General features: G+C 33.9%; 1 protein-coding gene across 1 annotated transcript in view; it reads right to left on the bottom strand.

The window, feature by feature from the left end:
- The window catches only part of PCLO (piccolo presynaptic cytomatrix protein), a 384092-nt gene that overhangs the window by 53610 nt on the left and 313278 nt on the right, over window positions 1–17204 (bottom strand). The window contains exons 19-20 of the mRNA XM_036863834.1: window positions 16509–16689; window positions 14727–14921 (exon numbers count right to left, since the gene is read on the bottom strand). Coding sequence (XP_036719729.1) covers window positions 14727–14921; window positions 16509–16689 — 376 coding nt within the window. The remainder of the gene's footprint in view (window positions 1–14726; window positions 14922–16508; window positions 16690–17204) is intronic.

Here is a 17204-nt window from a genome sequence, read left to right as displayed (position 1 = left end):
TCCTTTCCCAGAATAGAGAAGGAAGAAATGTTTGATAATTTGTTATATATCAGGTATCTATAAATTGGGAATAGCTAGTTAGAAAAGGGTCTGAATCCTGTTAAATAGCCAGTCACCAGTGAATTAAGAGTAACTCATAGGACTAGATTTCCAGGAAAAGAATAATAGTCATAATGTTTGTTTAATATTTTCTTCAACTTATGTAGAAGAAACCCAGCTGACGTATTTAGTGTTAAAGATCTTTTAAAAGGATAAGTTAAAAAATGTAAAGGTAATATGACTGATATAAAATTATGAACATTATAAAGAAGATTAAACTGTATAACCAACCACATAATGAGTCAGATAAGTCAACTGATTGTAAACAAGGAAAAGCTATCATACCTTTTGATTGTCATTATATAATCCAACCTACTAGATTGTTAATAATTTTTAGTATGATATTGAATGTAAAAATTTAATTTCATCAACTGAAAAATCTCAATTTACCATTTTCAAAGACAAACCTTAATTAACAGACATTAATTTTAAAATCAATTTATGTTTACTAATTTAAAACTTTTTTTTATCCCAGAGCAATCTTACAATATATCAAAATATGCACATTATAGAAATGATGTCTTCTTATTTACATATCAAAATATCCAATCTTTTCTTTTGCAAACTTTGATTTTACCTGATGCAATTTCTAGTTCTATTCCTCTTCTGGGAAATTTGAGAAATGTGAACAGAATGTAAAACAATATAATAATAGAAAAGGAACAAGGATAGAAATAAATTTAAGGAAAGCCAGTTTTGTCATACTGCCTAGGTGAATAGAAATTTCATTTGGAAAACCTGTGCAAGTGTTGTCAATATTTTAAATGCAAACAAGTAATAGTTTATAAGAAATATTACAAGAAAGAAAACTAAATATAGGGAACATATACATATTTCAGAATAAGTCTAAGTCTACCTTAACATCTTTGCAAAACAAAATTACATGTAATGTTGAATCTAAAGAAATTTTGGACGGTTAGGTGAATAATTCAAATGAGTCTAGATATTTGGCATTATCTCAAAACATCTGGTGCATGACTGAATTTTTTTATACTTAACCTGGTATGTAAGCATAGAGATAGATAGCCTGACATTTAGTTTCTGAAAATGACTTAAACTAAAATGCAGAGTGGATCTTCCCTGTACAGGGCTATATATACATAGCATAAAATGAGATTAAAAATACAGAAATGATGAGGTTTTGATAAGCTGGTGCTAAGAGTCCAAATATTTTAAAAGTTCTTTTTCAGTTACTTGAAACAACATGTCTATTTGCTAATTTCTTTTAATTGAATCGGCCCCCACATAAGAAACCATCAACTCAATTAAACTGAACTAAATCTGTATTACTGCGAACTTCTTAATGAATAAAGTGCTTTTAGGATTTAATATTAGAGGCCAGATCGTATGCAATTTCAAGACATCTCATGATTTCAGTCAAATTCTTTAGTTTGCCTCTTGAAGTCCTTTATCGTCTGCTCCTTTCCATATGTACCTCCCATAATTTTCCTTTGTATACCCTTCATTGAAGCCCATTCGGACCACTCACTCTGAATCCCTATGGTTTGGCTTTTTTTCTCCTGAGCTCTAGCCAAGCCTCTTCTTTCCAGTTTTGTTATACCCTCCTCTGACCCTGTCACTTTCTCATATCTAAATTATACTCATCTGGAAAGGCTCAGCTCAGATAGAACCTGCTTCATACATTTTCCTCATCTTTACAATCAGAAGTGAACTTCTATACCTAGACTCTCATAGCACATAATTTTTGTCTTTTATGGCAATTGTCACTTTCTATCTTTAATTGTAGTTGTTACATTCATGTGGCTATTGGAAACAGAGCCTACCTATGTTTGCTCCATGGTAGCCTTCTTAAACGCTTAATCCTGGGACTATGCTTAAGCAATATTTAATAAATTGACAGTAAAATTATAATAATAACATATTAATAATTCTTTCCTTTAACCAAACAACTTAAAACATCTGAGTGATTTAGTAGATTTTTCATTTTTAATCCAGTTCTGTTGATATAAATCAAAAAAATCTCATCAAAGATGCCACAATATAGGTTTTTTTTTAACCCCACGTTCTTTGTCAATGAAATTTTGGGTAACCTAGTTTTTATTGGTAGCTTTTAAAATCAGAGATTCAACTTTAATCTGTCATAGTGTATATAAAAATGTGATCACTCAACCAGATATTCTGTTATCCCAATTCCCTCAAAACTGGTTTGACTGAAAGAAATATTTAATGATAATACATGAAACATGGGAGAGCAGAGACTTATGAATTAAAAAAATTCATAACAGACCATGAATATTATATATATATTTCTAAATTGAAGTGACAAAATAATTTGTATGGTAACATTCCATGGGAGGCACTAGATGGTGCTAATACAGATACTAGTACTTAGGCTGATTGCACCTCTTGGTATACAGACAGGTGGTGAGCTCCGGTTTATATTTCAGTGTAATGTCTCTCTTTCTATGTTCTTGTAGAAAATATTATTTTAAAACATTAAAACTAAATATGGCTTTCTATAATTTTATGATTTCAAAATTAACAATTTAAAAATATTCTATCTGCTTTATTTTTCCAAATCTTGAAATCAGAATTTCAGAAATCATGTACTATGCACCTGTGTATTACATATGAAAATATTTATTTTACATTAGAATTGAGATTTAATAATGAAAAACATGTTTGGAGCCATTTTCTTAAAGAGTTACATTTTGGGGGGCCTACTTTCTTTTTGAATTTTTATTTGTACTATTAAGTACCAACTAGAAAAAAGAATGTATCATATAAATATGTGATGGAAGAAGTCCACTCTTATAGACAGCGTCCCTATACGCTAGAAGAATAAATACTAGCGTGTTGAATCATTTTGTGACTCAGTTATTGAGCGGGCATTTCAGGTAAACAAATTTTATTTTCTGTGAGGCAATTCAATGTTTTAAATTATTCTTTGACCTCTTCATTTTCTGCGGCTGCTACGTGGTTAGAAAACATTTTGTTTTATTACTCCTCTGTGGCTAAACTTAATTAAACCTGGTAGTGTCTCTTTGACTGCACATCTGTCTTCAATTAGTTGGCTCTGTTTATTTTTCCCCTCTACTATATATACATACTTAAAAAATGCAGAACTATCACTGTGCCTACCACGCGATGGCAGCACCATGTGCAAAGTCTCGGATCAGAACTGTAGATGATTTTATAATTGTGGAATCATGGAAATTAAAAGCTGGTAAGGACTCTAAAGATAACCTGTTCCAGAACCATCATCTTGCTTATAGAAAAACTAAGCCCTGGAAAGTTTAAGTGACTTGTTCCAGGTCACAAATCAAAACTAAAAAGTGCTCATCCACTTTTCTATCATATTGAATTGTCTCAAATTAAGAGAGGTTGCCTACCTTAGAATTCAGTGCTTGGAATGTATGAAGCCTCACTTCCATTGGTTTTATATCTTTGGTCTAGCTCAAAGGTATTTCCAAATATTTCAGGAGTAATTTATTATGTAGGTAACTTGTAATTTCCCAAATTACTTGGTTGATGCAGTGTTAGCATTACCTTCATAGATACAATGTATAGGATTTTAGGATCAACTGCTTGAAATTAAGAGAAATCAATCAATAATTCTTTTGTTTATTCCAATAGTATAATGATGGAACTGAAATAACTACCTGGCTATTTTAGAAATTATATACTTATAGCATGCTTTTTTTTTTGGTTCTTTAGCTAGTTTAATTTAGCTGGTATTAACTTTAGTGACCTTTTCTACTTTATCTCCTTTATTTTTCACTCTTTCTATTTATCTATCTATCTACCTTTTATTACTGCTGTTGTTTTAGTTGTTATATTTACTAAAGAGATTTTGCAGTTTTATCTCATTTGTTGATTGGATTTGGATGTAGCCCTGAAAAATGTCAACTTTTGCTTTCCACTGTTACCAGCACTGTTGGTAGGTTTCCCCTTGAATTATGTGCAATAACATTTTAGGTTTTCTACTATCATCCAGGGGTATTAAGAAGGGGTGTTGCATCTTACAAGGACTTTAGAAATTTAATATACTTTATTTCTGAATTTACTTCAGTATATTCATTATCCAATTTGGAAAAATTTAAAGGAAGACACTAGAAAAATGGCATAGGTAGCTTCAATACAACCATTTGTAGGAGTGTTCACATACCTCCAAATTACAAGTTTTCACAAATAAAAGTATTTAAAATAGACAACTCTGATTTCTACAATATATCAGTGATTTGTAAACCCTTGGGTGGGGTTAGTGAAAGGAAGGATGCCATTGAAATATTTTTTAAATGAAAAATTATTGGTGATTATATTACCTCTCTCCCAGGGTCGTTGAGGATGAAATTAACACTAACACTGGGCTTGGTCACTCAGAAAAAATAATTATATATATCAGAAAGTTATAACAAACTTATAAAAATCAAAATATGTCCCTCAAGATATTCCATATTATTCACATAGTAGCTTCTTTCAGAGAGGGAGATGAAGATGCGATGCCTCTATTTTCTATGTCCTGGGAAAGGTTGGTAAAGCTTTAAATCATGTTCGCACTCTTCCCTCTCCATCCACATTGGTCTTACAACTGACTTTTTCAAGACATTTTAATAATCAGTTCAATCTTTTTTGATCTAATGCATCACCATTTTGCAGCTGTCTCCCATTCACTCCCTAGCTTTATGGATAATAGGATCAATGATCACTTTAGGGAACAAAAGTAATAGCATATAACTTCAATACAACACGTATTTGAAATGAGAGTAAAGTTAGCTTAATAACATGGTAGAGAGGATTTCTTTCTTACATAAATACAATATGTGATGGCTCAGTGTACTATAGTTCTTGCATTTATGCTACAATGTTGCCTTTTAAGTGTGTCTTCCTTTCTAAAGGTGTTTTTGGTTCAGAACTTATTTTGGAAGAAGACACTTTAAATACAGTTTAAGTGGGGACCAAAATTTCAGAGTAAATAATGGATAAAAGTTTGATTAAGACATCATAAAGAAAGTAAATTCATTTTATCTTTAATAAGTTTAGTTTATAATTCCAGCTATGTCCAAATAAATAGAATGAACAAAGAGTTTATCAAGGACCAAGTTTTGGTTGTGTGCTAAAAAAATGCTAACACAATTAAGATCTTTACCTTTAAATAACACAATAAAGATCTCTACCTTTAAAAGATTAATAGTAAGAAGAATCATATTTGAAAGAAAAAAATATTCAAGATCTACATCAATTTTTCAAGGGCAACTCAATTTTTCAATATTTATTTCATTCTCCTTTGAAACTGAAATATTCTCACAGTTTGCTTGCAAAACAAGCGGTCCTGTTTGAGTGAAAGTAATTATAAAAATAGTTTTGAAAAATGTTCTTACATAATCCTGAAACTGATCACCTAGATCATGAATACTAAGATAACAAGGATGTTATCTTTAAACGGAATCCAAATAATTTGATTTATATAAAAATCCTGCCCAAAGGAGACATTTCCAGTGTAAACAAATACAAATTAATAATAGCATACTGATTTATATGGCTAATGCTACAACAAACACTGAGTATTATTTTTCATATCATTCAAATTTAGTCAATGGCCATAAAGTAAAGAGGAATTTGGACAATTATTTGGTAAACACATGTCCAGTCCCATGGAATCCAACATCTCTAATTAATTTCATTAATATTCCTACCTTCTCCAAATAGATCATTTTCAAACACTTTCTCTCCTCCTATACTTGGTTATATCCCAGTGAACTGTAAAGATTACGAGAGAGAACCAGACCAAAACAAATAGCAAAATAATTCTGTTTTCAGGTATTTCTAAACATGATGGTGTCTGTGCATATAAACTTAAGTCAATGACTAATTGCAATGTTCTACTTCAATTTCAGTTGAAGACAGACAAAACGCATGCTTTTGTCATTCTTCAAATTTTTCCCACATATCTTTAATTGGTTATTTGATAAATATTACTATGATGGGAGATTTATGGGGACAGTGATTTTTGTCTATTGTGTCCACTGCAGAATCACTAACACTTTGAAGAGTTTCTGAAACATACTATTCGTTAAAAAAAATGTGTGTATGAATGTGAATAAATGATGAGCAACTAATATGGGTAATTCAGATAATGTTTTCTGTAAATGATAAATACATATTTTCAGAATTCCCTTTTTAGCTTTAATTATTTAAAAACACAATAAATTATATGTTTGAAATTAAGGATCAAGGATTAGGTAAGAGGTAAGAAACTTAACGTTTCCTCAAATTTGAATCAAAGTGATGATCTTCAGTGTTTCTATTGTTATTTATGCCAACAATGAATTTGCAATGAATAGGACCACTAATAGAGATAATACAATAGAAGATTAAAGAAACAAATAATTTATAAATGTTTTTCCAATAAATTTTATCATCAAAATAAGGATACAAATAAAACGTATTCTACCTTTGTAATACTCCCTCTCATTCTACCTTAGGCTAGGAACAACTTGATTAAAGTTGATAGACAACTTACCAGTCAAACTGCAAATGTAAATAATGAATATGGGCATATAATCATAACTTAATCTAAATCATGCCCAAAAAATATCTAAAATAAAAATACAAAATAAAAAATCATTTGTCAATCTTAAATTACAAATGAACATTAAATAAGAAAAGAAAGTAGGGGTGCCAAAATGCAATACAAGATATAAAAGGCATAGAAAATTTAGAGGCAAATATGATAATTATATCTTGTAAGAAATTTGTAATTATCCAACATCATTGACTATTGGAAAAATTATGATTGTGCCCAGGTATAGATCAGTGGCTCTTAAATATTTTGGTCTTAAGACCCCTTTTCCAGTCTTAAATATTGTTGAATTTCTTAAAGAACTTAGCTTTATGTGAGTTATATCTATCAATATTTATCATATTCAAAATTAAGAAAAATTTAACATAAGCAGTTGACAAATACATATTCCATTAACCATCAAAGCAATGATGTCATGACATCTCATGGAAATGTAGGAAAAGTCCACTGCACACTAAGGAAGGAATGAGAGTAAAAAAGGCAAATAACATCTTAAGAGTCTTAAGAATTTTTTGACCTTGTAGAGTCCTGAAAAGGTCTCTGGGACACCTAGGGATCAATGGACACACTTTGAGAATCACTGGTCTACATCTACAGTGATGAAAATGAAGTATGAACTGTGAAAATGAAAAAAAAAAAAAGAAACAATTAGCACCAACTTTTTTTGACAATCATCTTAAACCAGTATATACATGACAATCATTCTATGGTGTCTTTTATTTTTTATATTCTGCACTAAAAAAATCAAGTTCTAACACCTTACTTGAAAAGATTTATTATTATTATCAGCACCCTTTTAATTTCTCTAAGCTTCTTCAGAATTTGTTTCACCCAGAACTTCGCAACTCTAGAATTATAAGGTCTGAATTAAATATTATATGTATCATAAAAATTTGCTTGTCTCTTCTATTTTTGCCTAAAAAACCCCACACAAATCTATATTACACAGAAATCCAGAGTAAATAATGAAATTTGGCAGGCATGAAACAATGCAAATTCTTCCCAAAACGGCTTTTCTCTACATTGTCTCTTCAATTTTCCTGTACATTAATAGTTGGATGGAGCCAAAGTAGTTATTTACTTTAAAAATGTCAGTAGCAATGAGAATGCTTTACAGTAAACTAAAAGTATATAAAGTATATATATATCCATATAGAAATAAATTTGAATTGTGTAGTATAAAAATTACATTTTCTCTCTCTCTAGATTCCGACCTCATTTTACCTAAAGAGTCAGATAAAAATATAATGTGACCTCTATGTATAACTGAATCACTTTGCTGTATACCAGAAACTAACACAACATTGTAAATCAACTATACTTCAAAAATTTTTTTTAAATAAAAATAAAAGCTATAAGATCTCTGAAAAAAGATAATGTGACCTATAGAACTTAAAATAATGTAGTTTTTAGTTTCAAATGTCTTAATGAGGAAAAGTAGATTTTGCTTCTGTGTCCTTTTAAGAATAAAGTAGAAGTAGAAATTTTATTCCATTGTCTTTCTTATGTTTAGAAATAGGGACCTACCTCCTGACTTTTTTCTTTTTAAAAAAAATTTTTTTTTTGGCCGCACTTTGAGGCTTGTGGGACCTCAGTTTCCCAACCAGGGATTGAACCTGGGCCCTTGGCGGTGAGAGTGTGGAGTCATAACCACTGGACCACCAGGGAATTCCTACCTCCTGATTTTCATCAAGCATTTTCTTCTTAAAAACTTATCTGTTCTTATTTGATTTGTAATATTAATATTTTGATTAGGTTCTGTTCAAATGATCATTTAATTAATTTTATCTTTCAGTATTTTAAAACACATTGAGGTATAAAGCTATGGTTCTGTCTACATTATTTCTCTTTATACATCTGAAAACCATAATACCCCAATCAAAATATTGCTGAAATGTTTTCATTTGAAATCCGAAAGTTTTTTTTGTCACCTCAATGATTAAAATATATATTTACAGACTTAACAAAGTAATAAAATTTAAAAAAGGCTATTTTTCAGTCTGACTCATTAGACATAAAGATTCCTTTCATCCTATCCCATCCCCATATGTCCCCCTCCCTCCCAAAGATTATCTTGCACAACAGAGAATGGGTGAAATATCATGATTTTACATAATGTAGTACATTCGGATGAAAAGTGGGAAAAAAATCAAGTAATTCATGGATAGATATCTGGAATTAGGCAATGTTGTTAAGTAGCTACCTATTAGCCTTTGGCATTCCTCCACCTCTCCCCAGGTGGCATTTCATCCAGTTCCAGGATCCTTCCTACCCAGGTGATAACATTCCCAGTCCCAAGCTCAGATTGTACCCTCTGTCCATGGTCCCACACTGTGTCCCCATCAGCCTTCTCATGCTCCATGCTTCTCATTTCTTTCCTCCATCAGCATTTACTTGCCTGTCTCATTTGCTCTGGGTCCTGCTCTCTGCTGGTAATTTGGTAAATTAACTTTTTGAAAATAAATTTGTTTATACCTAAAATAAAATAATTTGCAATCAAAAAAGTAAGTTTAACTTTGTTAAAGACATGTCATAAATAGCATTTAAGGGACTTTGACATGTTAAAAATTAGGGCTTTCTCTTCTCGGATCATGTATTAATAGTCCCACTCAATCATATAGGCCCATAGTTAGATCACGTGACAAAGGCACAGCAATACTGAAGCCAAGTTTGATACTTAGATAGGCCAGTTGGTCCTGCTATTCATGTCAGATGAAATGAACATAGAAGTCCTCAGTATGAACCAGTAGTTCTTTACGTGGATGGCTTGACACACTCATGGCTACTACTAGAAAAGAACAAAAGTATCCATTGATGATACGTCAGTGAATTCACCTTTGGGAAGGAAGGTGCATAAACAAGAGACAGTGTCATATGTTCAGAGCTATATATTTACTGTCTGTGCCTCTGCATGTGCAGCAGAGATATTTCTGGCAATGAATGTGAAATGACTATAGAAAGATTTGAAAATGCATAACCAACCTTTCTAAGAAAATACGGAAACTCTTAAAAACCCAAAACTTTAGAAGAACACTTTGATTTTCACAGACAACAAAGAAATACAACCCTTGCCCCCAGAGAAATAGGCAGAAAACTTTGAAAGCTGAAATCCAATTTGATTCTCTCAGATTTTTGCTGACTATTTGCTGTGTTCACATCATTAGTTTGTTTTCTTTTTATTTTAAACTATCCAAAGTTTCCTTTTTAAAGCTTTTCTCTGCTGCCTTTCTTTTCTTTGCACAAACACATTGAAATGAGGAATGTTAAGTCTGTTTTTATTAACCTCTTACACACATTCCAGAAGACTTCACCTCCAAATGATCTCATTCTGATTTCTTTCCCTTTTGAGCCCTCTCCTTTCCAGAAACAGAGAACACCAAATCCCTTCTGATCAAAAGTGACCGTCTGCTTCCAGTCAGAAGAGAATGGACCACTGATCAGCTACTGCCTTTGTAACCATCACTTCTCTCCACTCCCAGTGCCCGCCCTGTTTCCCAACCCAGCCACCCATACCACTTGCCCAAGACAGCAGCTCTCACAGAGAGATGGCTTAGTCAGAGTTCACCACGGCAATATGGATAGGAAACTCTTCTTTGACAGGTGCCGCAAAGGAGCCTTACGGAAAGTGGAGTTTCCAGCAGCGGTCTGTGGAAGTAGCTTCAGGACCTTCTCCTACAATTCGGCCACAATAAGGGACCTTCAGTCATAGTTCCTCACACAACTCAGTTAATGATTCATCTTCTTACTAACCTCTCCAAGCTCTCAACTTATTGCCCAGGGTGGAGGGATACTTCTATCCATCCTGTATGAGTGTTTCTAAACTTAAAGCTTACCTAAAATCTCAGCATCAAACAAAAACAGCTCAGGAATTTAAAAATGCCCTTAATATATATATAAAATGTAACATATTCCATAGCAACTAAATTAATTTTCAAGGTTTTAAAAATACTTCAATTTGTTTTAGTCTGGGTATGGTGTTAAAAAACAACCTATTTTGAAACTCTTTTCCCTGGTTGGCGTTACCTTCTAAAACAGCCAGGCCTATATTCCACCAAACCAACTGGCTTGGAAAAAAACATTTCCAGGGATTTCTAAATACAAACGGAGAGTTTTTAGGTATCAGGATGATCTGGCACAATCTGTCTAAATCCTGTCCTTCAGGTTTCCTAGCATGCAACTAAACCCTGGAGGGAGAGAAAGAGTTCCTCCTGGCTTACTCCATAATTCTTACCTGACCCATATTTTCTGCTACTTCAAGCAGAAATCTACTGAAAAGCTCACCAAAAAAAAAAAATATATATATATATATATATCTATGGAAAGCTCTTTAGAGACAATTTCATCACCCTTGATAGAAATGACTGCAGATGTACACACAGCCTCCTCTACAGAGCCTGCTTACTGCTGCACTCGGCTTGTGCAGTGGGAGGGTTTTACTTCCTTGGTTTGTGGCAGCTTAATTATCAGCCTTCAGAAAAGAGGATCAAGTAGGTAGACCAAGTCTAAATTGTATTCCGCCATAATTTCTAGCAACCTCTAATCATTTGTAAGGACTGGAGTGTAAACAGCAAATTAGTAAATGACAATTGTTTTTAGTGAAATCAGGAGAGTTTGATTTCAAAGGAGCCAATGTATTTAAAAAGCAAAGGCTTATTAGGTGCAGTCATAAACACGGGTTAAGAGTGCCGATTCTGACAATTTCCAGCTATGTGTTCTTCGTCAGTCATGCTGCCACCCGCACACCCCGACTCTCTGATGGCTCACTCTGAAAACAGAAATGAAAATATCTGCAACGAATCCCTCATCCACTAGGTGTGACAAAATGAGAAAATGGGTGATGAAACACTTTGCACAATGTGAAGAACTGTTCTAAATGTATGACAATATCCATTAGAGCATTATTCAAAGAAAGGGAGTTAAATGCATTTTGCTGCACATTTTAAGACCCACACCTAGGAAAACTCAGACAAAGTATCATAGGAATACTTAAATCATGATAATTAAAAAGAGTGAAATAAGAGAAGCATTTGACTACTGTGACATTTACAATTATGAAATATTTGCAGTAAGAAAATGAAGTAAGAAATCAACTGAACTTATTTGATGGAAAAAAAGGTGAGAGGTGGAATTTTAAGTACTCTTGGACAGTACTAGTAAGGCTAAATAGAAAAGGGAAACTGCTTTGGTGATAGTCTATAAACTGGGCTGAGTAAATGCATATTCACAATTATCTTAATATTTAAGCTGTTTCCTTAACTGCCTGCTACTTCAAGGAACATCACAGTGGTTTGCCCTTTGTACTGCCACATACATCCTCCATTGCTCCTAAATATCTGATTAGTTGGGACAAAAGCATATTAAATTTTAAAAATTTCTGAGAATACAGAGAGATGCAGTAGGAAAGTACAAGTCTTAATTTTAGTTTTGTGTAAAGTACAGAATCATAGAATCAAGTGTTTTAGGGCTGGAAGGGACTTAAGGGGGCAAACACTGCTATCGTTTTTTTTTAATCCTTTCTTTGATATATGTTTTTGAATTAAAATTAAAATTACATTTGAATTACAATGAAGATAATTTTATAATCACCCTGGTTTGATCCCTGTCACTGGCAGTGAGTGGCATTCTTTCTTGGGGAAAATTCCACAAATTGTTGGTGTCAAGTTAGGGACAGATATTAACTTGCTTTCCTTCCTAACAAAGCCATGGAATCAAGTCTAGGTGCCTGTCCGGAGCAAGACTCATTGGATTTGTCTTCCTCTATCCAGAAAGCTGAGAAGATTGTGAAGTAGATCACACGTGCAAGAAAGGAAGAGTGGAAGCATTGCCTAGAGTAGCCCAACCCCATTATTTATTTATGTTTATGTAAGCTCTGGTGCTTTTATTTGGTAATAATTCCCCATCTATCTTATGCTTCCGACATGAAACTTTGTCCTGCAACTCAATATTCTATCATTATAGCTCACACTAGCAACGAAGCGGTAACTTTAAATTCTCTATTGCAAGGAATCAAATGAGAAAGCAAAAACTGACACACTCATTTTAAGCTGTATCATATAACAATGGCTCAGAACCCAGTGGTTTATGAATGAAATAAAGATACTTTATTTATTACACAGGCACTTGGATATTCACATGCCCAACACATCTGATACACTTGACAGCTACGGAAACATGAGTGGAAAAAATGTGTTCGTAGGATCAAGAAAGAACTTTCACCATGTAAAGGTGAATGAGTGCATTAACAATTTTTTCCTTTACTTCCTTCTAAGAATTTCCAAAATCCACTGAATTTTAAAAAAAAGTTACACTTGAAATAATATTCAACAAAAACTGATCTACATTCCAACTGGTATGCTAACTCGAATTGTGAGCAGTTTAAACTTTTATCACAGTGCAACATATTTATAGTCATGCTTGAACAGATTAGGTTAGTGGCATGCGTTCCATTCTGCAATATGAATACTGTTAATCTATTTCCCAACAAAAGTCAAAAGATGCCCAGTGCATAGAAAAATACAAATCACTGTAGTCAATATATTATGGGACTGATCTTGGGACTTACACAGTGATGATGAAGTCCTGAAATGCCATGCCCACAAAAGCACATTAAAAAGTGGATAAACATACTTTATCAGACAATCTCTAAAAATTAAAAGATGAGGGCTTTAAATTTGGGGGATGTTCTTGCTGTGTGCTTTGAATAGCGCCTTTCTGCTCACCTCCTTCTGGCTTGACTGGTCCATCAGACATCACCTTCCTGAGGGCTAGCTGGCTTTGGTCTTGGTTGCCATTAGCTGGTGGAGGCAGATTATCAGACTGAGTTCTTTGAATGGGGAGGACTCCTGCTATGCTGTGTCTGTGCTGCTTCCTGGCATGATTAGACTGACCGCTCTTATGTGCTGCTGTGGTAGTGTGGGTGAAATGGAAACCCAGAGTATGTATCCTCAGATGGAACCAGCTTGAATGTTATTCATGCAAACAGAAGTGATCTTTTGCTCTATCGAAGTAAGTTGTGTGTTCAAATGCCAAAATGACACCACATGCACAGCACTAAAGGGGGTTAAAACTGGCTGTTTCTTTGGAAATGATGACTTTGGGAGATGGGGAGAACATTCATCTATCTCCGTTGTTTGGCTGATGCCTCTTGGAAGTAACAGTGCCCCTACATTTTTAAAGTCTCTGTACTCACTAAGTTCTTATATAATTCTATCAATTGAAATTACAGCAGTTAAGATGGGTGAATTGTTATACTTTAATTGATATCTTGACTTCCAAAGGATTTCCAATGGTTAGAAAAAAGAATAACCCTATAAATTCTCTTGTATCATATACACAGTGTGATCCAACAGAATGGACCCAACTGTGCTCCTTAATGAGGTAACATGGCCTCATCGAATATGCTTACACATATATTAATACTACATACTTTTTTGAGAATATAAGAAACATTATTTTCTTTACAGATTTTTTTCCCAAAAGACTAGAAAGTTTCTCGCACGGAACGCTTCATTATTTCACATGCATAATTTATTAAAAATTTTAAGCGTAAAATGGTTTTTCCATTTCCCCTAGGTTCTGGAACTTGACTGTTGGTTACATGACTCTTCTGCCTAAAATTTTTTACTGTTTTTCAGAGGTGAGACTCTCATTGCTAATCTGCTCAAAATGCTTATGTGTGTGCCTTTTTTTGGTGTAATGCCTGGAAAACCGGCAGCCACTTGTGCTTATAATTCCTGTATTCTAAAGGATATTTAAGTGCACACAAAAAGGACACACAACATAGTTTTGCCTGCACACATCACAGACACAGCTACCAAATACTACTATGAGCCAGGTTGGATGGATGGTGGAGACAAAGGAGAAACAGCCAGTTTTATTTCGTTCTATGTAAATTAAAACAAAAAAGAACTAAATGAGAGAGAGCATATTTATGTATCGATACTGTTCCTACACAGACAAAGGGACAGAGAACAGAGGGAGCAGGGAATGCACAAAACAAAGCAAATGGGGAAGGACAGCAGGAAAGAAAGGCAACAGATGAACATTAAGCTGCCATGCTGAGGAATTTATTTGCGTCTTTTACTTGGTTGAAGGCGGAGTTGTTGCACGGCGGCTTCGGCAGCGGCTATAGCAGCCCCTGCATCTTCCAGGTGGGTCTGAGTGACGCTGGTTTTGCTTTGACTGCGAGATGGTCCATGAGAGCGGAGGTGGCCTTCGGATGAGGATTTCGAGCTACCGGGACTACTATGGGATTTCTCAATGGTGGGAACCTGCATGTCTGGTTACAAAAGGGTAAAACATGAGTTAAAGTTGCTCCAGCGTTCCTCCTGTCAAGCTGGGTCTCACATAATTTGAAACCGTCTAAGATTTATGTTAATTCTGTTTCTTTTTTGGCGCGTTTATGCAACTGCTCACCATACAGCAATGTGATTCAACATTTGGGAGGAAAGGCAAGAGGATGATAATCTTGAGAAGAGAGGTTTGAGAAGAGGAATACATTCTAAGGAGTCTCATATAAATGAATATATTAACTTATAGTTTCACCAAGCAACTCTGCTAATTCTAGTAGGGACCAGGTAAGAAACACTAGGCTGACACTGCCCCAAGAGGAGTTTTAAGTAAAATTCCTGGAGGAAGGTGTGTGAGTCACTGGGATACATGGAAGTGGGGACTGTATTATATCATCATCTCAGGTAATTTCAGAGAATGTATATATAAGATCACACATTTACTGTGATAGTCATAGAGAGAGAGGTCTTTATACCAATCATCTTCCAGAATGTTAATTGGTGAAGAGTTGATCTGGTTAAGTGGAATCCAGAAATGATCTATACAACTCATAAGTAATCTATAGCACTTATTGTAGTCAGTGGTTTATTGTATCAACTCAGTGGCCTCCCGGACATGACCTCAGTTTTTCATCTCTTAGAACACTTGCATTTCCAATCCAAATTGCAAAGAACCACTTTTCAATTTGCTGTACTTCCTGAGAAGAGGCGAAAAGGAAGGAATACTCAGATCCAATATAAAAATTTTTATTTAATATTTATAAATAGCTCAGCATATCCTGGAAAGATACTACATGGTTCTCTCATACAGGCAGTAACTCATTTGATGATGAAGATTACTGTTGTGTTGTAGGATAACTGGTTAATGAACCTCCCAAAGGAAAAGCTCATTCCAATGGGAAAGCTGTGCATATTGCCAAACCCAATGTATGATGCTGCAATTTAAAAATAATAATAGTAGTTAAAAAAAATCATAGAATTAGTTTGAATGCACCACTTAGGAAAGGTTTAAGTAATTTTCAGCGTACCAATTGTTTTGATGACATGAGGAAAATGTTTCTGATATAATTAAAAAGCAGAATGCAAAACTGTTTATGTCCATATATTACATATATGATTTATGAGTAAGAATATACATATGAAAAAAACAGGGATTTAAACAGAAGAAACATGCATAAATGGTAATGATGATTATGTCTAGTCAATGAACTGTTGAGGATTTTTATGTTTTCTTTATGAAATACCCCAACGTATTTTATAAAGTCATATTAACCAAGATTTTGAGAGCTGAAAAAGACCCAATAGCTCATATAACCCAACCTCCTCTATTTTATAGGTTGAAAAGCAGAGAACCAGAGAGGTGAAGATCACAAAGGCATCAACCTAATTATGGGCTGATCTGAGACTAAAGCCCATTTCTCCTGATTCCATATCCATTACTCTTTGCATGATATTATATTAAATATTTCCCAATATAATACCTTTCAAAAGATATTAAATATACAGGCACTCATATTCAAGAAGATACTGAGTGAACAAACAGACAAAAGCTTTTTTCTACTTGAAATATCTCCTACCCTTGGATGGGTCAGGGAAGATACCATGGCTTCTGCTTTTGATGACAGACGGCTTTGGGGACTGCTGGCTGCTTTGACTGGAATGGGACTTGCCATGATCAATGCTTTCAGTCTGTTCTTTGAGAGGATACCACCTAGGCGTGTTATCGAGGTGAGATGTGCTAGATAAATCAATCAATACCTGAAAAAAAGTGCAGTAAGTGAATAAAATTTATGGATTAAGCTGTAATTCATTTGTTGTTTTTTTTCTGTGATCTGAAACTTATTCAAGGACATAAGTCAAAGGATATAGTATAACCTTTAGGATGATGAGGTCTTCCTCATTTTTCTTCACCCATGATACTGAGAATGTCTTGTGCATACCAGATGCTGTATAAACGTTTGGTTAAATCGAACTGTACGACATCTCTGACTATTAATTAAATTATTTGGAGATGATGCAAAAAGGTAGAGTCACAAGTCAATCTCTTTATGAAATAAAGTCTTCTTTTGTTAAATGGACACATGATATTCTTAAACTGGGCTAGTGTTTTTTTGCAGATTGTTTGATTTTAGTTACAAGAGGGACAAAATGAAAAAGAATGGCTAATTTTCAATTACTAACTTATTCTCTCTATTTTAAAACATACTTTAGTTCACATTTGAAACAGAGATATTACCAACAGTTTACAATAAGAAAGTGCTGTGTCATGGTTT

The sequence above is a fragment of the Balaenoptera musculus genome, chromosome 9, assembly GCF_009873245.2.
Source record: "Balaenoptera musculus isolate JJ_BM4_2016_0621 chromosome 9, mBalMus1.pri.v3, whole genome shotgun sequence".
Taxonomy (NCBI): domain Eukaryota; kingdom Metazoa; phylum Chordata; class Mammalia; order Artiodactyla; family Balaenopteridae; genus Balaenoptera; species Balaenoptera musculus.
Note: the sequence above shows the minus strand (reverse complement) of the source record. Positions and strands in the feature narration are given on the sequence as shown.